Raw genomic sequence first — 25,370 nt, forward strand, 5'->3', positions numbered from 1 at the left:
CACTGTTATTCTCGGAGATTCCATCGTCCGGCATGTCCGCGCTACCCGAGCTAAAGGTAAGGTGCACACTCGCTGTTTTCCTGGTGCTCGTGTTCTGGATGTCGCTGCGCAGGTACCCGCGATCCTGAACGAGAACTTCGGAGCGGTTGTTCTCCATGCCGGATCAAACGACACCAGGCTGCGGCAAACGGAGATCTTAAAGAGGGACTTCAGGATCCTGGTGGAGACGGTACGCAGCACATCACCCACAACGAGGATCATTGTGTCAGGACCTCTTCCCATTTACCAGCGAGGGGCTGAGAAGTTTAGTAGACTTTTAGCTCTAAATGAATGGTTACAGTCATGGTGTCGAGAACATAAACTTCTCTTTGTTAATAACTGGAACCGTTTCTGGGAGCGTCCTAGGTTCTTCCGCCCTGATGGCCTGCACCCCAGCAGAGTTGGAGCAGCAGTGCTATCAGATAACATCTCTAGGATACTACACACCATCTGACTGGTAAGACATCAAGAAATCTTCAACTATAAGAACACGCATACTACAGACCAAATAGTTACAAGTTCACACACAGCCCAGTTTATAGAAACCGTATCTATTCCTCGGGTAGTAAAACCAAGAATTACATACACAAGATCCAGAAATAATCTTATTGCAGTTAAAACTGAAAAATGCCAGATAAACAAACACAACAAAGTTCTTAAGTTCGGTCTTTTAAACATTAGATCACTTGCACCCAAAGCACTGATTGTAAATGAGATGATCACAGATAATAATCTCGATGCACTCTGTCTCACTGAGACCTGGATTAAACCAGGTGAATATATGGGTCTAAACGAGTCGACACCGTCAGGATATGTTTATAAGCATGAGCCCCGTCAGACTGGTCGTGGGGGGGGGTGTAGGAACCATTTATAGTGCTTCTCTTAATGTTAGTCAGAGATTAGGATTCAGCTTTAAATCATTTGAAGTGCTCGTTCTTAAAATTGCACTTTCAGAGATGCATAGAAAACTCGCTCTGGTCACCGTGTACAGACCCCCAGGGCCCTACGCTGATTTTCTTCATGAGTTTGCTTGTTTTCTCTCAGACCTCTTGATCAGTTTTGATAAAGTGCTGCTTGTAGGAGATTTTAATATTCATGTAGATGATGCAAACGATGCCCTAGGATTATCGTTTGTCGATTTACTAAACTCTTTTGGAGTTAAACAAAACGTCACCAGACCAACCCACCGTTTTAACCACACACTAGACTTAATAATATCCCACGGAGCAGACGTCACTGATATAGATATTTTACCCCAGAGTGATGACATCACAGACCATTATCTCCTACTGTACACACTACCGGTAGAGCAGATTAACCGTGTTTCACCACGGTATCGACTTGGTAGGACTATTATTCCAACCACTAAGGACAGATTCATAAATAACCTGCCTGATTTATCTCAGTTTCACATTAAACCCATAACTGCTGATCATCTTGATGAGATGGCGAACAACATAGACCTTATCCTCACTAGCACTTTAGACACTGTTGCCCCCATCCGGTTAAAAAAGGTTCGAGAACAAGCACCTGCACCTTGGTATAATAGTCATACGCATGCCCTAAAGAGAACAACACGTAATCTGGAGAGAAAATGGAGGAAAACTAAATTGGAGGTATTTAGAATTGCGTATAAAGACAGTATGCTTAGCTACAGACAGGCGCTAAAAGCTGCTAGAGCTAAACACCTGAGCAAACTCATAGAAAATAACAAAAACAACCCCAGGTTCCTTTTCAGTACAGTCGCCAAATTAACAACAAATCAGGGATCTGAAAAATGTGTTCCATCACAGTTTAGTAGTGAAGACTTTATGAATTTCTTCACTGAAAAAATAGATCACATTAGAAAAACAATTGTGGCAGTTCAACCTCTGACAGCATCTCCCGACACAATCGTACTTACAACCCCACAACTACACTGTTTTACATGTATAGGACAGGAAGAGCTGTATGATGCTATTATGAAAGCTAAATCAACAACATGTCAGTTAGATCCAATTCCCACTAAACTTCTGAAGGAAGTGTTATATACAGCTGGTGAGCCTCTTCTCAATATTATTAACTCCTCACTATCGTAAGGTTATGTCCCTAAATCCCTCAAGTTAGCAGTTATTAAGCCCCTCATTAAAAAACCTAATCTGGATCCAAGCACGCTATCGAATTACAGACCAATTTCAAATCTCCCATTTATGTCTAAGATTTTAGAAAAGATTGTCGCTGCCCAGTTATGTAACCACTTGCAGGAGAACAATATCTTTGAAGAGTTTCAGTCAGGTTTTAGGCCCCATCATAGCACAGAAACTGCTCTAGTTAAAATCACTAACGACCTGTTGTTAGCTTCAGACCAAGGCTACATCTCCCTATTAGTTTTACTAGATCTTAGTGCTGCGTTCGACACTATAGATCATGATCTTCTCCTCGATCGCTTACAGAATTACATCGGTATTCAGGGACAGGCATTAAGCTGGTTTAAATCCTACCACTCCAATCGTTACCATTTCGTAGATTTAAATGGAGAGCTATCCAGGATAATGCTAGTAAATTATGGCGTGCCACAAGGGTCAGTTCTAGGACCCCTGCTTTTTACAATATACATGCTTCCATTAGGAAATATTATTAGAAGGCATGGAATTAGCTTCCATTGTTATGCTGATGATACCCAGCTATATATTTCATCCAAACCAGGCGATACAGCTCAATTAGCTCGCATAACTGAGTGTGTTGAAGAAATAAGAGATTGGATGACCCATAACTTTCTGCTATTAAATTCTGATAAAACGGAGATTTTGCTCATCGGCCCAAAAAATAGTACACAGAAGCTCCAGCATCTCAGCCTGCATTTAGACGGTTGTTCTGTAACTACTAGTTCAACGGTAAAAGACCTGGGAGTTATTTTAGACAGCAACTTATCTTTCAAAAATCACATCAATCAAGTTACAAAAACAGCCTTCTTTCACCTTAGAAATATTTCTAAGCTAAGAAATATGTTATCTATATCTGATGCAGAGAAGCTCGTCCATGCGTTTATGACCTCTAGAATAGACTACTGTAATGCATTACTAGGTGGATGTCCTGCATCATTAATAAACAAGCTTCAGTTAGTTCAGAATGCCGCAGCAAGAGTTCTTACTAGGTCAAGAAAATACGATCATATAACCCCAATCTTATCGTCCCTACATTGGCTTCCTATTAAGTTTCGAATAGACTACAAACTACTGCTACTCACTTATAAAGCACTAAATGGTTTGGCTCCCATGTATCTATCCAGTCTTTTAACACGCTACAATCCGTCACGCTCCCTGAGATCTCAAAACTCTGGGCTTCTAGTAGTTCCTAGAATAGCAAAGTCCACTAAAGGCGGTAGAGCATTTTCACATTTAGCTCCTAAACTCTGGAATAGTCTTCCTGACAGTGTTCGGGGTTCAGATACACGCTCCCAGTTTAAGTGTAGATTAAAAACATATCTTTTTAGCAAAGCCTACACATAACACACACATCACATCACAACCTTGTGCTCCAGAATATATGATTACATGCACATTATCAACTTGTGCTGTTAATATCATGAACAGCAGCTACGCTAATTCCTCTCCACTGCTTCTCTTTCTCTCCCCATCCCGAGGCATCCTGAGGTTTGGCCAGCTCCAGTCACGTCCCACCTCGTGAAGATTATGGACCTATGGATGATCATGGAGAAGTAGATGCCGAGTGTTTAAAGGCCCTGGCATGGAGAAGCTGATGCTGGATCTATGATGATCACAAATTGTTCTGTATTGTTGAAAGATTTATGACCAAACTCTTGATGTCACCCATATGAGGATGGGTTCCCCTTTGAGTCTGGTTCCTCTCAAGGTTTCTTCCTCATATCATCTAAGGGAGTTTTTCCTTGCCACTGTCGCCACGGCTTGCTCATCAGGGACAAACGCACACCATTCACCTTCACTGTTGTTTTCTGTAAAGCTGCTTTGAGACAATGGCTGTTGTGAAAAGCGCTATACAAATAAACTTGACTTGACTTGACTTGGTGCTCACACACAATATTGACACTTTGGACACAGTTTTGACATGTTCACTTAGGGTGTATTCACATTTGTTGCCAGTTATTTTAACAATAATGGCTGTATGTTAAATTATTTTTAGAAGACAGTAAATATATACTGTTATACAAACTGCACATTCACTACTCTAAAGTATATCTAATTTTTATTACTATAGTATTGACTCTTGAGACGGTATATTAAAATGGTTGCTGAAATGTGAGCGGTGTATTAAATTTTGAGTTTTTGGCACCAAACACCTTTTTGACTAACTCCATTATTATAGATTTTGGAATTGGTATCATCAAACCAGAACACCTTTGCCTTATGGCTTAGGGTGATTTAGTTGAGATTGGGTGTTTTTTTATTTAATAGTGTACTTTGTCTAATCTAATTGCAGTATCATGACAGTTCCTTGAAGAGTGTAACTGTTCCTTAAACGGTTTAAAGTTGGGTACATTTTTTCAAATTTTTCGTGAGAACGTTTAATCATATCTTTTCTTGCTTTGCTAATTTCTCTGGATAATCTTTTTTCTTTTTTGTAAAGTACATTTCATGTTTTCAAGTTAATTAGGTACCTTGGTAAACTTGTCTTATTTAAAAATCCACCACTCAACTTCCATTTGCTGAATCATCATCATTTTTTCTGTCAATGTATTTATACTCAATATAAACCACTGCCAGATTTCCAGGCTGATGATTTTATCCCTTTTATGTATCTGCATGCCTGTGCAAATTTCTTAGAAGGATTGGAATAAGGAATTCAAGGGTTTAACATTTTTCATTAAACCAGTAGTCTCATTTGCTACTGTAACCAATGTGTGTGAGTGAACCATTTCATAAAGGCCCCTTAATACTGACATTTCCCAGTGAATGTCTCATAGGACTTGAAAGGCATACCAGTGTTGGTTATAATCAGGAGGAGGTCGTCTCTTCCACACAGATGATCTCTTAGGTCATGAAAATTTGATCAAGACCACAAATAGTTAGATCAATGGCAATGGTTTCATGACCTGGGTGCAAATAAGTAACAAATAAGAGCTACAGCTAAAGTTGCTTATGTTCTCCCAAGAGCTCAAGTTGTACATTTCTTGACTTACGTTTGTTTTTGTGACAATGACTGAATTTTCTCTTTGTTTTATCTGAATCTGTTATGCAGCATTACATCTTAAATTTCCACATTTTCATGTGGAAAAGCACTCACCATCATAAGTGAAATAGGTCCCATCCTTGAACACAACCACAGCCGGTAGTTCAGACAATGTCACATACTGCTAATGGGAAAAAGGTTACAAAAAATAACAATTAAAAGATTAATAAATACCTGTGGGGTATTCTTCCCTTCAGTGTATCAGCAATTTAGGACGTGTGGTTGTTTCTATAAGAAGCATTTTCGCCCCACAAAATCCGAAGTCACATACAGACAAAGGTTTTTTTTTTTTTTTTTTTATGTAAAATTCTATAAAATACTTGTTCTAATTGTATAACAATATACAGATTGCAGAATTAATGGTCATGTCTAAATCAAATCATTTTAAACAAAGTAGAAATAAGGATTTCCAAATAAGCATATGCGACGTAGTATTCCATTTTTAGTTGATAAAAATCACGTTTGAGTGATTCATTCAGACCCTTAGGAACATAAAACATTGCATAGCATAAGGAAGAAAAAAAAAAAAAAAAAAAAAGTTAGTATACCAACAGTATTTGTCATGTGATTCTTAAGCATCTGTAGATTACTCCAAGAAAAAGCAAGCTCATACTGAAACTTCATGAACTCAGAAACAGATCTCACCTCAGGTATGATGTCCTCAGAGCCAGAAAAAAAGTAGGTGTAAACAATAAGTTCAGAAGCCACATCTATGTACTTCTCCTAAAATCACAAAACAGGTCAAATGAACAGACATTTTTGTAGTCCCCACAAATTAGAGTGAATGAAACAGGGATGCCATGCATCAAATAGTCAGGTCCATTAATATTTGGACAGCACCATTCATATTGCTGTACGTTATTTAACATTTGCTGCAGAGTGTACTTACATTAAAATACAATCCCTGACTTATAATAGAGATGCGTTACAATAAGATCACTTGAAAACAGTCGTGACATGGCTTATCCAATCTTAAAGAATGGTGATCAGTATGGGGTAGAATACTGTAATTTGTGAATAGTTTAACAAATTACAGTACATCATTTAGCAAAACATAGCAATTTACAATACCGTAATGAATAAACTTTACAGCATATATGTACACTGGTGATCAAAATTAGAGAACAATTTATAAACAATTGAACAATTCTGAAATAATGTCTTCAGTTGGAGTTTTTGTCCTGTCTATACCATGCTACCAGAACACCTTTTCCACAAAATAACTAGAGCATTTAAAAAAGAAAAAAAAACATTATTTTGCAGAAAACACACTGATCAAAATTAGAGAACAATGACTGTTGTAACTGTCAAAAATTTTTCCATGCTTTTTCCATGCTACAGTTAGCAATTAGTAGGAAGTGTACAAGCCTCTGCTCTGAATGACTTCAGCACATCTGCGGCCACAGGACAGCACTAGTCTCTCACACTGCTCTGGTGTGATTTTGGTCCACTCTTCTTCCAGTCTCCTCCACAGTTCGGTGACTGTAGTGGGTTTCTTGGCCATAACTTTGTCGCCAAGGATTTTCCAGAGGTTCTCTATTGGGTTGAGATCAGGACTCTGGGCAGACCATGTCATTATTTCAATGTTTTCAGTTTCAAGGAACTGCTTTACCCGTTTTGCTGTGCGACATGGAGCGTTGTCCTGCATGAACACTGCGGGCTGATTGGGTGATGAACGCAGGGAAGGAACCATATGTTGTGGAAGGAGGTTCTGATAAACATTTGCATTCACTCTGCCATGTAGCTGTATAAGAAACCCAACTCCTGCTGCAGAAAACATGCCCCAAACCATGACACTTCCTTCTCCACTTTTCACTGACTTCTTTACACACTTTGGGTTCAGTCTTTCTCCAGTTTGTCGCCGAACATAATGTTTCCCATCGGACAAAACATGCTCCCCAGCAAAGCTTAGTCTAGCCTTTTAATTCTTTCTGCTAATGAGAGGTTTGGTCACTGCAGAGTGGGCTTTCAGCCCAAATGCTCTTAAACGTCAAAACACTGTATGACGAGATCCTTACCCTGTTCAGCGCTGAACTGGTGAGCAATTCCAGCTGCAGTGTGGAACGATTGACCATTGAGATCCTCCACAGTATCCTGTCCTCTATTTGTCTTCCGTGGACGACCAGCCTTCTTGGCGGACTTGAATGAGTTTGTGATGTTGTAAAGATTCAATATTCTTGAAATCAGATTTGGAACAACCTTGCTATGGCTGATGGGGTCATCCCTTTGGCCTTCATCTGGACAACCTGCTGCCGGAGGCTTCCAGTCACTTTAGAACGGCCCACCATCTTGCAGAGTCAGTGAAACTGGAAGTTAGGCTGCCAGTTAAATAGGGGTTGACAGATAATCAAGGAAATTAGCACCAGGTACCAGATTAACACCAATATCTGGGAGTTATCTGAAAGTGTTCTCTAATTTTGATCAGTGTGTTTTCTGCAAAATAATGTTTTTTTTTTTAAAAGCCTTAGTTATTTTGTGGAAAAGGTGTTCTGGTAGCATGATAGACAGGACAAAAACTCCAACTGTTGAGCAGTGAAGATGACTATTTCAGAATTGTTCAATTGTTTATAAATTGTTCTCTAATTTTGATCGCCAGTATATGTGGCAGTGGGCTCAATGTGGGCATGGTCACGTGGACGCATGCCAGTTCACGAATGAAGAGTGGAGCCAAACGTGCGGCGTTTTCAGTGGCCGGTGACGGCAATAAAAAGGAGATAGAAAATAAATAAAATTGGGCTTTAAAAACACCAACAACACAGGAAAAAAAAGTGCTTCAACACCGAGACAACTGAACTCTGTTGACTGCTGGCGAGAGTAAGGCATCTCCCAAGGCAGGAGATGCACACATCCTGGCCCAATGTATTATACTAAAATGTAAAAGGGGCACAAAAAAGATTTTTTTTTTACAATTTCTTTGTATCGCTTTCGTAATCATAAGAATGAAAAATTTCGAACCATCGTCACTCGGGGGCTACCTGTAACGCAATAGTAATGCACTAATATAATTCAGCAGAGTGCAGCAGTAAAGACCTAGAACAACATCTCCAGGAAAGAAACCCAGTGTCAATATGTCAGGTACTGATGTAGGGTAAAGAGGTCAGTGTTCCAATTTATCCCAAAGGTGTTCAGTAGGGATGAGATCAGAGCTCTCTATCAGGCCATTTCAAGAGCTTCCTCTCCAAACCATGTAAAACATATCTTCATGGAGCGCACTTCGTGCACAGGAACATTTTTTGGGTTTCCAAGTTCAAGTCAACACAATTTTATTATACCTCATCCAAAGACATCCTATACAATTGTGTGCCTCCAGATTTGTGGTAACAGTTTGTAGAAGAACCACATTTGGCAGGAAAAGTCAGGTGTCCCAATACTTTTGTCCATATAGTGTATATTCTGGCTCTCCCCTTTATTTACGCTGTCACAGCTAGTCTCGGCAGAGTCCTTCTTGCACTCTAATCATATTACACAGTGTCCTTCACTATTATTTAAGGAAGGATACTTAATACATGTTTCTCTCTCTTTCCATCACCCCCTCTAAACTCTCACAAGTCTAACATGTTCCTGAGGTACAAGTGATCACCTGCCTGATTTATCCTTGTTATCAATCCTCATCAATAAACTTATGAAGACTACAGTTTACAGAGACCAATATATACACATTAAAAAATTCTTATATTTAATTCAGTAATGCTGCTTTGGGACAATGCCCATTGTTAAAAGACTTATAAATATGATGAATTGAACTGAATATTAAATGAGCTTTTACATTAATAGCATTTTGGCAAACCCTTATTCCAAGCAGGTGAGGGTTCAAGGAATTACTCAAAAGCCCAACAGCTGATACTGGTGATACTAGGATTTAAACTCAGCCTTTCCATCAGAAAACTGTGCAAATTAAGCCAATAATTCATTATATAACTGTAACTTAACTAAAACTGTCCAAATATATATGAATCAAATTGTATCAGTACCACTGCATAATCTAGTCCCAGTTATTTTTACATACCATTTTACATAGAAAGAAAATAAATACTAAACCAGAGGTTAGAAATATGGGTGTAATGGTCAAAATAATGCTCACCTTGAGTGGTGACTCTCCCCCAATATATAAGAATAGGACAGTGTGCCTCTTCAAGACATGCTCAAACATCTGCCTGCTTGGGAGTGACCGCACAGAGGGCCTTTGTACACAAACAAATAATATTTCAAATTTTTCAAATAAGCTTCAACAGGAAAGTGCACTAGACAAAGAAAGACAAAGATGGTTTCAAATGTCTACATATTTCAGATATTAGATCATTCTTTTTTCTCAGGAACTGAAAGGAGGTGGTAAACATGCACACTGTAGTATGTAGCACGTAAAGTAAAATATTGCACCAGATTATACCAAGAGAAAAATGTCTCACCCAGCCACTCTGATAGCAAACTCGATGATGTCATCTTTGGTCCTTGGTCCTTTATAATTGTAAGCAAGTTCAGCCTTTAGTCTAAGAGAGAGGTAGAAAAATAACATTTAATTGAATTATATGAATATTTTCTTTTACATCGTCACAAACTGCAATAAAAAAAAAGAAGAGTAAATAAACGTCTCCAATATTGTTTCCACCCTCCCCTGGCAACACTGCTTTTTAAAATCCTATTTCATGTCATTATAGTTATCCAAGTATGATTAATAAATCACATTAAGCCTAAAGATGCTCTGGTTTTTGAAAATCAAACAAAATGCACAAATCCTCTACGGTACCGCGTTATCTGTGGCAATGTGAACAAATGTGGCTTCCTGCAAAAAATTTATTAATTACAAAATACAACCTGTCAGTCTATTAATAAAGAGGTTGGCCACAATACTAACCAACAGAAATGCAAAGATTATTTAGGTGATTCACTGGTGGCCAATGTGATCCTTCCTTGAGCAGGTGTGAACATGTGCACATTTATTACAGACGTCTGTTACACATACAGGTCCATAAGTGTTTTTGGACAGTGACTATTTTTGCATTTGTATACTTCTTCAGTAGATATATTATAGTGCAGACTTTCAGCTTTAATTAAAAGGGTTTAACCAAAAATATTGCATATAAATCTTAGTAATTACTGCAGTTTTTTTACACCGTCTCTCTGTAAGGAAGTTTAAATGCTGTGCACTGTACAGGAGATTGTGCTCACCCCAGCGTGTCAATAAAAATACAGCAACAGTGTTTTTGAATTTAAAATATTATATATATATATATATATATATATATATATATATATATATATATATATATATATATATATTATACATACATATACACACACACGATCAAAATTAGAGAACAATTTATAAACTATTAAACATTTCTGAAATAATGTCCTCTTCACTGCTCAACAGTTGGAGTTTTTGTCCTGTCTATACCATGCTACCAGAACACCTTTTCCACAAAATAACTAAGGCATTTAAGGCATCCTGTCCTCTCTTGTATTTGTCTTCCGTGGACAACCAGCCTTCTTGGCGGACTTGAATGAGTTTGTGATGTAAAGAGTCAATATTCTTGAAATCACAGATTTGGAATGACCAACTTGTCTTGCTATGGCTGATAGGGTCATCCCTTTGGCCTTCATCTGGACAACCTGCTGCCAGAGGCTTTCAGTCACTTTAGAACGGCCCGCCATCTTGCAGAGTCAGTAAAACTGGAAGTTAGGCTGCCAGTTAAATAGGGGTTGACAGATAATCAAGGAAATTAGCACCAGGTGCCGGATTAACACCAATAACTGGGAGGTATCTGAAAGTGTTCTCTAATTTTGATCAGTGTGTTTTCTGATCAAAATTAGAACACACTTTCAGACTGAACCCAAAGTGTGTAAAGAAGTCAGTGAAAAGTGGAGAAGGAAGTGTCATGGTTTGGGGCATGTTTTCTGCAGCAGGAGTTGGTCCTCTTATACAGCTACATGGCAGAGTAAATGCAAATGTTTATCAGAACCTTCAACAACATATGGGTCATTCCCTGTGTTCATCACCCAATCAGCCCGCAGTGTTCATGCAGGACAATGCTCAATGTCACACAGCAAAACGGGTAAAGCAGTTCCTTGTAACTGAAAACATTGAAATAATGACATGGTCTGCCCAGAGTCCTGATCTCAACCGAATAGAGAACCTCTGGAAAATCCTTGGCGACAAAGTTATGGCCAAGAAACCCACTACAGTCACCGAACTGTGGAGGAGACTGGAAGAAGAGTGGACCAAATCACATCAGAGCAGTGTGAGAGACTAGTGCTCTCCTGTGGCCACAGATGTGCTGAAGTCATTCAGAGCAGAGGCCTGTATACTTCCTACTAATTGCTGACTGTTGTAACCTTCAGAAAACTTTGTTGGAATCTTTTTCCATGCTACAGTCATTGTTGTTCTCTAATTTTGATCAGTGTGTTTTCTGCAAACTAATTTTTTTTTTTTTTAAATGCCCTAGTTATTTTGTGAAAAAGGTGTTCTGGTAGCATGGTATAGACAGGACAAAAACTCCAACTGTTGAGCAGTGAAGTTGACTATTTCAGAATTGTTCATAAATTGTTCTCTAATTTTGATCGCCTGTGTGTGTGTGTGTGTGTGTATACACAATATATACACATACTGTACATACATACGTGTGTGTATATATATACACACACACTATACAGCTCATCCAACTCCTTTGGACTGCAATACTTAAATTGACCTTTAGATGGCACATGTAGCATGTATAACGGTTAGTAATTTCTCAGGTGTCGTGGTACCTCGACACACGAGTGCCCCAACATATGAGTTTTTTGAGGTACGAGCGGTCACTCGGTCGATTTTTTGCTTTGATACGCGAGCAAAAACTTGAGATACGAGCTCGAGACGCTGCTGCTAGATGGCGAATCGAAGTCAGAAAGCGAAGATTGTGACGAAAATTAAGATAAGCAAAGAAGAAAAAGTACAAATTTTAAAGTTTAGGGATAAGTAGTGTGCAGGAGTGATGGAAAAAAAACGAGTTTTCCCTTCGCCTCTGACCCCCCCACCCCTCTCCGCACAATTAATTCAATTAATTTCAATGGGGAAATTTGCTTTGAAATACGAGCAATTTGACATACGAGCAAGTTTACGGAACGAATCGAACTCGTATGTCGAGGTACCACTGTATATTATTGGGTTGCATCATCATTAATGTACAGGATTATAAAGAATATGGTAAATAGCAAATCTACACACTTCTTAACCAGGCTATAATGCACCAGAGCAATGATACATAATGAAAATGCTAATAAAGGGATTGATATGTGCAATTTGTTATCTGTAGGGTATGTAAGTCAACATTAACTTGGAGAACAACAAACTCACTAATCCAAGTAAAATAAAGCGGTACCATGACATAACTATATTATTTGGCACAAAGAGACTTGAAAGGGTACACAAAATGGTATACTACCAAAAGTTAATATTGGGAACTCGGGAATACACATTCAGTCTCTTTTTCTCCGCTTCCGTGCAGGTGAGATCAGCATGTCTCTTGTTAGCCAGCTATTGTCCTTACCCAAAATGGCAAATAAATCAGTCTCCATTTGGGTTAATCTCCTTAACACTCTCCATTTTCCTGGACTTAGACAGCTAAGAGGTTTAATGACCATGGATGGCATGTTTTAATTCATAAATTAAGGAGATAAAAAGGTCTAAGGTTGATTCAGAATGTTGAATCTGCACTTGAAATTTCAATCTGTTTCTATATAATTTTCAATAAAAACAAACAAAAATGTAGCTTATGCAATGCCATGCAATTGCAAACCTACAATTTGTTATGGCTTCAGTGCAATCAAATGCCTTGTTTGAACCCTTAAAGGAACATTTGCTAAGGTTACAGATGTACACAAGCCACTCCTTTTGGACCTTAATAAGTCTGAAGGAACCTCTCAGGAATTTACTCTATAAAGAGAGTCCTGTGAATATTCCTATCACTGCCTCAATTCACAAATGATATGATGCCATACTCCTATTTGGAATTTTTAATACATGAAAATTATTCACTAATGCTAAAGATGGCCTAAATGGACAGATCACCATGTGATACAGTTAATATTACCACATTGAAATCATTAAGAAATCTGTGGATCCTTGGATAGCCTTGAGACTGAAAAAGCTGAGAAACAGTTTGCACCGAATCTTAAGTCTCAATCATTGAACAGTTAATAACTAAAGTTAGATACTGCAGACTTTCAATTAAAACTATAATTCATTCGGAAAATGCCCTGAAGCTCATATACACTTGTAAACTAGCTGCTCACAAATTCCTGCCAAAAAAAAATACTTATTAAGTCTGGCTTCTCTCAAGGTTTTTTCCCCAGGTCAACTCAGGAGTTTTATTTCCTTCTGATGAGCACATTTGGCTTAATAGTTGGGGATATATTTATAAATTAAATATAAGAAGAAAATAAGAATTTATATTTAATAGGGCTTCTATTTGGCTGTCACCTTTACATAACCTATACATTTATGGATTTAGACACATAGACCGACCCCCCCCCCCCCCCCCCCTTCCCCTGGCCTCTGTGGGATCAACTGCAATAACACCTTACTCCCTTGTTAGTTGCATGTCTATATTGAGAGCTTGTGAGATGACTCGCTACTGCAGGCTGTGTTTCATTAACACGACAATTTTCCAAATTACACACAAAGTCTAGTGAAAGTAATAAAGAAAAGGAACCAGCCATTAGAGATCAATGGAATGGCACATAAGAAATTATAATGCCACAAAAAAACCATACCGTAATTTCCGGACTATAAAGCGCACCCATATATAAGCCGCACCCACTGAATTTTACAAATATTTTTATTTTGAACATAAATAAGCCGCACCTGTCTACACTGAAACAAATTAACTTTACACAGGGTTTAACAAAAGACAGTGTCTGTTACACAGGGTGTAACGGGTAAAATATGTTGCGCTTCCTTTAGGAGCATAGCGGTATTTTGGGAATAGCCCGGAACTGCATTCTTCCGGTATTACTGCATGTGTGCAAGACGAGGATTATGTCCTTATTATTTTCTGATTAGTTTTTTTTGACTAAGCCGTAACACTGTTGCCAAGAAAGAGGGAAAAAAAAAAAAAAAACGAGTTTTGGAAACCTGTCTGTGCTTATATGATTTCTGTTGCAACTGGAGTTAGCGAGCTCTCCCATGACCCAGGCTCAACACGCTACAACGGCTTGTATCTAAACAGTAGCTGACCAAAAAAGTTATTGTTTACCTGTCTTCCTCCTTCCTTTCACAACTATTTGTCTCGGGAGTTTATCTTTTGGCATCGTCGTGCGTTTAAGAAAAATTTTTTCTCCCGATGCCGAGGGTTCAAAACGTGGGAAAAAAGTAGCGGCTTATAGTCCGAAAAATACGGTACTATGGACAGGAACTGTCTCTTTGAAGTCTGAGGACAACTTTTACAATAAAGGACAGAGAATGAGTCTACTCTACCTGTGCCATCAATTTAACATCAGAAAATGTACTGATGTTAGCTGCTGGTTTGGTTGTATGGGTGTTTGGGGTGAGAATCAATATTGGTAAAATATTTGTGCTATAATCCAAGACTTGCTTAGAGCTGCACTTTATGACTTCTTCTGTGAGTCTCTTGTGAACATATCTTTATAGAGTATTCCAATTAACTCAGTTAAAATCTATCATAGCAATGATTATATGACAAAATTAAAACGCGGCTTTGTACATAAATACCATATAATATTCAACAATATATTCAGTGTAACTGCTACAGAACAATCATGCCACAGAGCCACATTTAAAACCACACTATAAATACTTACAGTTTTATTGTGGGATATCCTCGCACTCCAAATTCAGACGCCATGCCTATAAGATAACAAAGGCAATAATAATTGCACAAAAGAAAGCATAAAACAGCCTTATTAAAACTGCATGTTTTCATAATCCAGAAACTTTATTTTACAAAAGAATAAATCTCAGTAGGATGCTGTCCAGCTTTTTTTTTTTTTTTTTTATATATACACACATCCTTTTTTTTTGTCTCACATACATATATCTTTATATATCTTTTATATCTTTATATTCTTATATTTTTTAGGTTTTTTTTTATACTTTATTTATCTGCCTTCTTTTTCTTTTTCCTCCCCATCATATTCCCTCATGCCGGACCGTCGTAATAAGCATTTCACTGCATGTCGTACCCTGTATGTATGTGTATGTGATGAATAAAACTTGATTTGAAGATTTCAAGATTGTATTTGCTGATGGCAGGTTTATACTACTAATATTTAGACATTATTTTAAATTTATTATTATAACTACAGCACCTATTATAAAAAGGGTCATCTATTGGCAGACACCTTATACTTTTGACTGCTTGTTTGTAAGCACATTCTCAAGGAAGAGTGATAACATTTGTATAGGATGGGATATATAGAAATATAATTGTAACCAAAAGATTAACTATTTGAAATTTTAAAACTGATCAACAGGGTCAAGCTCACAGCCATGTTACATGTGTAATCTAACGGATTATACTCACTGGTTGCAAAAGTACCCTCAACAACAGTTAGCATTTACATATTTATAAAACATTAACAGAAAAACGAGGCTCCATTAAAAAAAAAAAAAAAATCTACATATTTACACATGTAAATTCCACAATGAATAAATGAAAGATGGAAGGAATGAAGACATTAGTAAAAGTGTGCTGAAATAAGTAGAACAGTTTAGAAAATATCTTTAGAAAATTATATATTAAATGTAACACGTAAAATATTTAATAAAAACTTTATATAATACATTTCATTTGTGCCAATTTAATTGATTACTATTTATTCAATATAATAGAATAAATATAGTTAATGCAATAAACTTTAATTTTTTATAAAATATTATTTTATATATTATTTAACCAAGCCGGCATTTTGTTCAAAAAAATTTATTAAAAAAAAAAAAAAAAATTTAACTGTTGATCACAAATGTTAATAATAATAAACTGCATTAATAAAAAAAAAAAAAATTAATTAAAAAATAAATTGTTTGTTTTAAATAACTTCCCTCTAATTGTATCAAAATGTTACCGATCTGTGACTTAAAAAAAACAAGGTGGTGATTGGGGAATTGAACCATTACACCCCAAATTTTTTATTATATAATTATATATATATATATATATATATATATATATATATATATATATATATATATATAAGAGAGAGAGAGAGAGAGAGAGAGAGAGAGAGAGAGAGAGAGAGAGAGAGAGAGAGAGAAGAGAAAGAGAAAGAGAAAGAGAGAAAATATTAAACTTTCTTTACATAGAAAATTTTAAAACTAAGTAAAAATGTACCAGAGTATGCAGTGGCATCCATTTTTCCTACTCGTACTGGTGATCCAGAGTTCCTAAGCTCAGCTCCAACCTCATGCCAGATCGGTTCCAGCTTTTTACAGTATCCACACCATGGAGCATAAAACTGCAATACAACATGTGGCATCTGATTATGCACATCAAACTGTTAAACACTCAAGACATGCACACAAAAATGATTAAATTTTAAGTACTTTTCAGTATGTAAAACCAACATACTGGAGAATTACCAGATGTAGGAGCAATTTGCATATCCCATAAAGTACGACCTTTATCTATCCTTTTCCTGAACAACAACAAATAAAAGTAAACTTGTCCTTATTGCAAACATTGGGGCCATCACAGACATGCGTTCTATAAAATAAACTACAAGAGAGGGTGCGGTAACCAGAGGGTCAAGAAAGATTCACGTAATACAAATGTAAATTTCCTATTTGAGGGACAAAACTCAACAATAATATTGGTGCGAGTACATGCTACAGTGGATATAAAAAGTCAACAAGCAGCTACTTTAAGATTCTATATGTCTTAATTAAAAGATAGTTAATCTCAGTATGCAGCTTTTGAATTTTTTGGAAGTAACTTTTATACAAAAATACCCTGAAGTAGGATTTCCTATAGATATAATAAGCAAGACAACTAATCTATCTGGGTTGAAGAGTGGCAAAAAGAAACTTTGGGATGACTGAATTAATTATGTGGAGAAAAGTGTTATGGTGTGATGTGAAAAAGCTTGAACTTTTTGGCTACAAGTCTAAATGGCCACAAATCTAAATAGTAAAAAGGTACGTTTGGCACAAAGCCAATACAGTGCATCATCCCAGGAACATCAAACTGACAGTGAAGCATAGTGGGGGTACAGCAGCATTATTCTGCTTCTCTTCAGCAGGGCACATTTGTCAAGATAGATGGAAAAATAAACAGCTCCAAATTCCAAGAAAATTTAGGCACAAAACCTGTCCTCTGTCAAAAAGATAAAAATGCTTTAATAAATAAAGAAAGAAAGAAAAAAAGAAAAAAGAAAAAAAAGAAAAAGAAAAAGCTTACATTTCAACACAACGTCCCAAAGCACACATCTAAATCAACAACGACTTGGCTTCAGAAAATAAAATCCAATAAATCCAATGTCTAAATATGTGAAGTTAACAGAGAATTATTCACAAAGACTTGATGCCCAAAAGGCAAAACGTGATTCCACAAAGTATTAGTTGTGAGGGGTGTGCAGACATAAGCAATCTAGCTGTTTTTTGTATAAAAAAATGTTCCCAACTATTAAATCTTTTTTCTCTGAATTTTCGATCACATTAAAATCACATTTAGATATAACAAGTCTGACATTTATGTTCTGTTTTTATATGTTAAAATCCTGCAATTTCATAAGTGTGTAGACTTTTTTTTATACCCACTGTATTATTATAAATGTTATGTTCATGTTTTGATGTGCTATGTTTGTTTAATATTTACAATATGTTCATACTGTATTGTGGTTGTATAAGAGATAAATTGTATAATATTAAATAGGGGGTCAACCGACTGATCAGCCAGCCGATTAATCGGGCAAATTTTTACCATTTTTTTTTTTTTTAACCGCCATTAGCAGACTGGGTTGAAGGCCAATTATTAGGCAGTCGCATCCAACACCCCAAACTGTGCGTGAATGTTCGGTATAAAATAACAATTCTCTCATACCAGCAGGTGGATATAGTTTGTATTCAGCATCCAAACAGGTTAACTGGAATTGCTAAAACTGTATATAAAGCAAACATGACCCCATCATTGTTTCATTTTGTCAGTTTTGTTTTTTTCTTGTGTGCTCATTTGCTAAGCTGAATAGCCAATCAGAGTTCTCTTGCTTGCCATCAAGATCTGCCGGTGATCAGACATGCAGAATCAGCCATAATACAGCTAACTCCATCTGACTAGAGCCAACGGTGCAGAACACACTGGAAAAACAAAAGCCTTCCGGCTTCATTCTTAATCTAGTCTTATATATTTCAGTGGTTAAACATGATGCTACATTTGGAGAGAGAATGCAAGTAACGTTTTGAAACTGTATTGTTAGCGAGCCCTTAACCAGCTGTAGTTTAGGATACAGGTATACTCAGGGATCACAACCTGGTGAAAAAATAAATTAATAAAAAAAAATGTGAAAAAAAGAGCACTATTTGGAGAGGCTTGTGATGTTTAATTGAAGCAATTTTCTGTATCACTTCTTATTAATTAACTGCTATATTTATTAAAATGAAGGGTGGGGGATCTGCCAGAAAAAAAAGCATCATATTTTTGCCATCAGCTGTCCTGATTATTAAATATCAGCATCAACCCGAAAAAAACAATATTGGTCAACCTCTAATGGTTAACCTGACATTGTTGTTTGTTTAAGGGGAAAGAATTTTACCTGACGTTTTAAATAATCATTACACTTCTCTTGAACCGACTGAAAAAGTAAAGGAACTGACTGGGTCAGTGCATCACATCATTTTAATCCCCAGAGCACAACTTCACATTATATTACGCAGCACTTACACCTCTGGCTTCAAGCACAGTGTGTAACTTGGTATGCATAAAATAAATACTTACATCCACTAGCCAAACATCGTTCATTCGGTTGTCTTTGAATCTACAGTGGGGATATAAATGTGTATGCATTAAAATACTTCACATGCAGATACAGTGTACATACTAATAGAAAAGACAACATTTTAGTCTCTCATTTCACCTTGATCAGCATTGCTTGATAAAAGAAGCTTATGTTTACATTTTTGGCTGGCAAATTGAATGCATTAATAACACATTAATGCAAATTAATTTTAACAGCACCAATTTTATTAACACGTGATTAATGCAGCGCGCATTTCTGTTAACCATTTTTATTAAAAAAAATTAAAAATACAAAAATATAAATTAGGTGAAATTAAAACCTTCACCTGAACCATTGTGAATACATTTATTCACAATGCCCTTTCTTTACTTTTTTTTACCTTTAAAAAAAAATTAACTATTTTTACCCTTAAAAAATAATTTGTAATATCACTAATCATTTGTTTTACTGATGCCAAGTCTCAAATCAAGCACCAAATTACACCAAGAATATTTTGTCTTCATGCTCTATGTTGAGTTTGGTTTCACTAACAATAAGGAAATATTTGCGTAAAGCATCCATATTTGTCCATGCCCATGTTGATTAAATTATTAAAAACTTGAACATTTAAATTTACAGTACATTTAGTACATGTAAATAATGTGCAACTAAGTTGCATTTAATCACCAGTTAACATATGACAATCGTGTAATTAAATATCAAATCAATCGACAGCCCTAGTTTAAATACTAAATTGGACAAAATATTAGTACCCTTCGACGTTTCTGTAGTTTAGATGGAAAAACAACAAGTACACAGCTAAAAGTGAACACGGTTTGGAGGAAATATAATTGAAATAAATGATTGCCTTTGCTCAAATAATCAGCTCAGTCTGCTGAGTTATGAGCCAAGCATGAAGACTAGCTGCTCAGAAGATCTTTGCCGGCTGCTAGCAGTGTTGGCAGTAGATGTCCTGTTTACTGTCTATTTGTGAATTACTGCTGCTAATGCGGTCATATACACAAGCTATTTGATCATTAATTTTTAATATTAACAGTAACAGAGTTGTACAGGATGTCTGAGTCACAAAAGTGACTGGTATTAGCTGCTCCAGATTTTTTATATTTGAAAACCGAATCATCACAATCACATCATTTTCAGCTAAACCACAAGAACGTTAAAGGAAATAACAACGCATTTGTTAATTAAATGCACATTACAGTTCAAGAGAATCGAAGTGCACATAATTCCTTCTACCGGTCAATGAAAACTGGACGTGTGTGAGGCATTTGCTGCCTGGAGAACCAGAACTGCTGTGATTCGTGACATATAATAACATTTTAAAACAATCAGGATAGAATTTAAATGCAGGACATAGCCCGAGTGAACATATTTAGCATCAACAGTGAAACAAATGGGTACTTACGTGTCATCGAGATCCTCCACAAACGCAAAAACAGCGGAACTTAACAGGAACGTTATCACTGAAGGAAAAAAAGATGCTGTTAAAATCAGTGAATCAAAGCAACGCATCCACAGCAGAACTGTTGTACTGCTATCAGCGTGTTAGCAAAGCCATGCGCTACATTACACAGTTCATGACTACAATCTAAACTAATGCATTTAAAGATGTATATAAACACGACTATAGCTGTGCATTAACAAAGAATACTCTGAAAAGCCATTGCAGTTTATATGAATATACCTCCACACGTCAGAGTTTTCACTTCTTTCAGTTCTGCCATCTTTGCCAAAGAGAAGCATCAAACAGGAAACACTTTAAGTAGCAGTGTGCTTCCGCGCATGCGCAGTAACAGCACTAGGGGATTTGTTCGTAAGTGAGAGCGGTATTCTTCTATTTAAAAGCACAGTGGTGGGGGAAGGGCACATACAACGTAACAAAAATAAAGTTGGTAAAAAAAAAACCGCAAAAACCATTCGCACCAGTGTTAAGTGCTATACTTTGGCCACAGTTGCTTCAACCTAAGACTGTAACAGAAAGTTAAACATGGCTGAAAGATTTAAAAATTTGCCAGGAAATGGACCCATGAACAATGTCACTTTACCAGGTAGGGATAGGCGACACCCCCCGCGATCAGATGCCAGTATTTTCAGGACCAGTATTGTCGATATCGATATTAATATGTATATTTAGGAAAGCAAACATTATTAATATTAAACATATTTATTTAAATATATGAATCTTTTACTTATATATATATATATATATATATATATATATATAAAATTAATCAACCTAATATTATTAAACAAACTTTAAATAAAATGTAATCACAAAATATATAATGTTCCTACATTCTTCTTTCGGCTGTTCCCATTAGGGGTCGCCACAGCAGATCATCCTTCTCCATACCCCCTTGTCCTTTACATCTACCTCATTTAACCCACCACCTGCATGTCCTCCCTCACCACATCCATGAACCTCCTCTGCACGTGTCCAAACCATCTCAATCGGACCACTCTCACTTTGTACCCAAAACGTCCTTTATGAGCTGTCCCTCTAATAAACTTGTTTCTAATTCTGTCCATCCTCGTTACTCCCAACCTCAACATCTTCAGCTACCTCCAGTGCCACCTCCTGTCTTTTACTCAATGCCACTGTCTCTAAACCATACAACATCGCAGGTCTCACCACAGTCCTATAAACTTTCCCTTTCACTCTTGCAGATACTCTTTTATCACAAATCATTTCTGCTATCACTCTTCTCCATCCACTCCACGCTGCCTGCACTCTCTTGTTCACTTCTTTAACACACTATCCATTACTTTGCACTGTTGACCCCAGGTACTTAAACTCCTCCACCTTCACCACCTCTTCTCCATGCAACAGAGGGACTCCACTGCCCTCCCTCTCATTCACACACATGTACTCTGTCTTACTCCTACTGACCTTCATCCCCCTTCTCTCCAGTGAATACCTCCACCTTTCCAGGCTCTTCTCAACATGCTCCCTACTCTCACCACAAGTCCATGGAGACTTCTGTCTGACCTCATCCATCAACCTGTCCATCACCACTGCAAACAGAAAAGGGCTCAGAGCCAATCCTTGATGCAGTCCAAGCTCTGCCCACTTTCTGCAAACTTCACTGGTGTCACACTGTCCTCGTACATGTCCTGCACCACCCTCACATACTTCTCTTACACACCTGACTTCATACTGGTATGTCATCTGGTCCAACTGACTTTCCACTCTTCATCATCTTAATCGCCGCTCTCACTTCCTCCTTATTAATCCTATCCACTTCCTGCTTTACCATCTCCACACCATCCAACCTTCTCTCTCTCTCATTTTCCTCGATCTTCTTAACACACTCACCTCACTAGTCAACACATTTCCATCTGCATCCTTCCCAACTTGGTCACTCTGCCTGGCCAATCGGTACAACTCCTTTTCTCCTTCCTTAGTGTCCAACTTCACGTACAGCTCTTCATATGCCTTTTCCTTGGCTTCCACCACATCCCTTTTTACCTTCTGCCACATCTCCTTGTACTCCTGTCTACTTTTCTAATCTCTCTGCCCTTCCCAATTGTTTTGCCAACCTCTTTCTCCTTATGCGCTCCTGCACTTCATTATTCCACCACCATGTCTCTTTGTCTTCCTTTCTATTTCCAGATGTCACACCAAGTACTTTCTTTCTAGTTGTCTCCCTAATCACTTCTGCAGTAGTTGTTTAATTATCCAGCACCTCTTCACCACCACCGACCCCGTTTGACCTCTTTTCTGTATCTCACACTAGTCTTCCTCCTTTAGTTTCCACCACCGTATGCTTCTTTCAGTCCTTACTCTCCTCCTCTTCTTCTTCAACACCATTCTACAGACCACCATCCGATGCTATCTAGCTACACTGTCCCCTGCCAACACCTTATAGTCTCCAATCTCCTTTAGGTTGCATCTCCTACATAGAACATAGTCCACCTGTGTGCACCTTCCTCCACTCTTATACGTCACCCTATGCTCCTCCTTATTCTTAAAATAAGTGTTCCTACATTTCTTCCCTTTTATGTTTTTTTTTTGAAGGAACAAGAGAATTTTGAGTTTTTTCCCCTTCAGCTTGTTTCTTCTTTTATTAGTTGTTTTTTTTTAGGAAAAAGAATCTCTAAATCTATAGGTAACACAGCAATCTTAATCATATTTGGAAAGCCACAGAAGAAGAAATGTTTCCTATTCATATTAAATAAATATTAAACTCACCTGTTGAAAAGATCCAAGGTATTCAAGTGGACTATGTTCTATGTAGGAGATGCAACCCAATACAGCACAAGTGTCATAAGTATCAATAATTTTGGATCGATCCACTAATATTTACTAATCTGGGGTAAGTGCTTGTGTGGTTGGCAGAAAAGGAAGCTGATTTTTCAATTTACTTTATTCTTCTGTTGTCAAGTTATTATCAACTGTTTAACACAGTTTAATGGGTTGTGGTTCAGGTGGCCCTGTCTTGTGAAAATTGATGATTTAAATTAAAGATGGACATTCAAGAGCCTGACAATATGAGTTAAAAATACTCTTTATGGTGAAGTGGACCAATGTTCCTACACAATGTCTCCAACCTTTTCAGAAAGTAGAGAAGGAAACTCTGTGCTGTAATTCCCTACAAGAAGGTTTTTCAAATGTTTTACAGTAAGGTTTTAGGGTCCTGCTTTTATTCTGAATTTTGGTTAATGTCTGTATGGAATTTCATTTTTATTTTCTCCTGATTGGACTCATGTGCCACCCTGTGTGAAATCATCTCCCTTGTGCTCAGCATTTTCCTAGGACAAGCTACAAATGCACCATGACTGTGATTATGATGAAGTGCTTCCTGAAGATAAACAGTAAAAATAATAATAAATAAAATTAATTATTTTGCTTCCCATAAAATGTAGGAAATGTTTTCATCTGTTAGCATGATGTTAGCTATGTATTAATCTGAACAACTGCTGTTAGCTGAATACCAAAGTGGTTATATCAGATGGTTTTAAGGATCAAACTTGTTCATTTAAACTATAAGCAAAAATAAATACATCAATATGTGAATTGTAGTCCAAGTAATCCACACTGAAGATCACTCTATACAAAAATGTATTTCATAGTTCAGTTGTTTGGACAATGACAAAACAAACACACCCTGGATTCCCTTTTATTCTTAAAATTTTATGTACAAGAGTGAATGATTTTTTTTAATTGTACATTCAATATAGAAAGTTTATATATGTCATATTATGTCATATTATATAGATAGTTTGACAACTGGTGTTCCACATAGATTTTAATCAATGCCATTGTCATTTCTCCTTGGAACTTTTACAGATTCTCATTCTTTCAGGTGGTGATAATCATTCTTCAGTTAAGTACTCGACAAGTTATAAATATTTGAGTAAATTAATTCCATTCTGTTTGAGAAAAGGTAGAAAAAGCAGGACATCTGTGTAGACATAAAGGGAGCCTGAAGACAGATCAGCCTACAGGATGTTTCTGTAAATGACAGTGGCAGCTCTTAAAGTTTTCCTTTAACTTTATCAAGTATTTATTCATTTTAGGGTTAACAGGAAACAAGGTGAAAAATCATGGTATGGCATGAAAAGCTGCGGGTCTGGAAACTCATGACAGCCTGAATTAAAATAAAAAGCCTTGAGAAGACAGAGTATTGAGTGCATGACAGAAAAGAACGTGAAAAAGATAGTAATAAAGTACAGTAAAGGTTGGACCACTAAAGGTGTATTTACTTCAGGGGACTTTTTTGTGTGTTTGTTTTTTAGCCAAAAATATTCTCAAACGTGAGTAAACATTTTCATCTTTATGGGAAAAACAAAAAGTATATAATGTAAAACAATAGCAATAAGAAAAAAAAAAGACTGAAAAAGAAAAAAAAAAATGAGGATGATCGTATACTGTAATGGAACGCCTCACAAACAGAGGAAAACCCAAATAGAAGAAAGTTTACACAAAGAATGTAATCCACCCTCTTCTTTGTTCTTTTTATTTATCTGTGTCTCATCAGGCCTTCTTGTCTTGGAAAAGTGGTGCATTCTCTGAACTGTGCAGATTTGGTTTTCAGCTCAGGTCTCCAATGTCATTGTCTACAGGTGGAGGGACACTGGACAGAACTGTAGCACCCGTGCCAGCAGTTAGATAGCCTGCTACTGTCAGACCTGAAGACAAAAACACACAATTATCCATGAATAGCTGGTATTGAAACAAAATTACAATTTCCAAA

At 36.9% G+C, this 25,370-nt stretch overlaps 3 protein-coding genes and 1 long non-coding RNA gene across 8 annotated transcripts in view; 2 read left to right on the forward strand and 2 right to left on the reverse strand.

The window, feature by feature from the left end:
- Positions 1-501, forward strand: part of LOC310720099 (uncharacterized protein) — a gene marked incomplete at its 5' end in the record, with an annotated part of 905 nt that extends 404 nt beyond the window's left edge. Inside the window, 2 exons of the mRNA XM_083530440.1 lie at positions 1-303; positions 406-501. The exon at positions 1-303 is cut by the window's left edge and continues 404 nt beyond it. Of these exons, the coding sequence (XP_083386566.1) occupies positions 1-303; positions 406-493 (391 nt within the window). The 3' untranslated portion in view covers positions 494-501. The remainder of the gene's footprint in view (positions 304-405) is intronic.
- Positions 1-20,981, reverse strand: part of tmx3b (thioredoxin related transmembrane protein 3b) — a 39,215-nt gene extending 18,234 nt beyond the window's left edge. The window contains exons 1-9 of one of the 5 annotated variants that reach the window (XR_014531576.1): positions 20,858-20,969; positions 20,579-20,636; positions 19,152-19,191; positions 16,554-16,677; positions 15,025-15,070; positions 9,633-9,713; positions 9,308-9,407; positions 5,872-5,949; positions 5,281-5,347 (exon numbers count right to left, since the gene is read on the reverse strand). Coding sequence is in view for 4 of the 5 variants with exons in the window: in XM_083529976.1 (XP_083386102.1) it covers positions 5,281-5,350; positions 5,872-5,949; positions 9,308-9,407; positions 9,633-9,713; positions 15,025-15,070; positions 16,554-16,677; positions 19,152-19,191; positions 20,579-20,685 (646 nt within the window). In the remaining variant the exon portion in view is untranslated. Of the gene's footprint in view, positions 1-5,280; positions 5,351-5,871; positions 5,950-9,307; positions 9,408-9,632; positions 9,714-15,024; positions 15,071-16,553; positions 16,678-19,151; positions 19,192-20,578; positions 20,730-20,857 lie in introns of those variants that run through there. The other 4 variants (XM_083529979.1, XM_083529978.1, XM_083529976.1 and 1 more) reach the window with 4 other exon arrangements.
- LOC310719904 lies at positions 4,546-9,024 on the forward strand. Its single transcript, XR_014531599.1, has 2 exons — positions 4,546-6,325; positions 7,823-9,024. It is a non-coding gene; the product is annotated as an uncharacterized lncRNA (long non-coding RNA).
- A 3,300-nt stretch (positions 20,982-24,281) lies between the features above and the next one.
- Positions 24,282-25,370, reverse strand: part of dnajc13 (DnaJ heat shock protein family (Hsp40) member C13) — a 112,483-nt gene continuing 111,394 nt past the window's right edge. Inside the window, 1 exon segment of the mRNA XM_083529779.1 lies at positions 24,282-25,305. Coding sequence (XP_083385905.1) covers positions 25,208-25,305 — 98 coding nt within the window. The 3' untranslated portion in view covers positions 24,282-25,207.

Source organism: Silurus aristotelis, assembly GCF_946808225.1.
Source record: "Silurus aristotelis genome assembly, chromosome: 25".
Taxonomy (NCBI): domain Eukaryota; kingdom Metazoa; phylum Chordata; class Actinopteri; order Siluriformes; family Siluridae; genus Silurus; species Silurus aristotelis.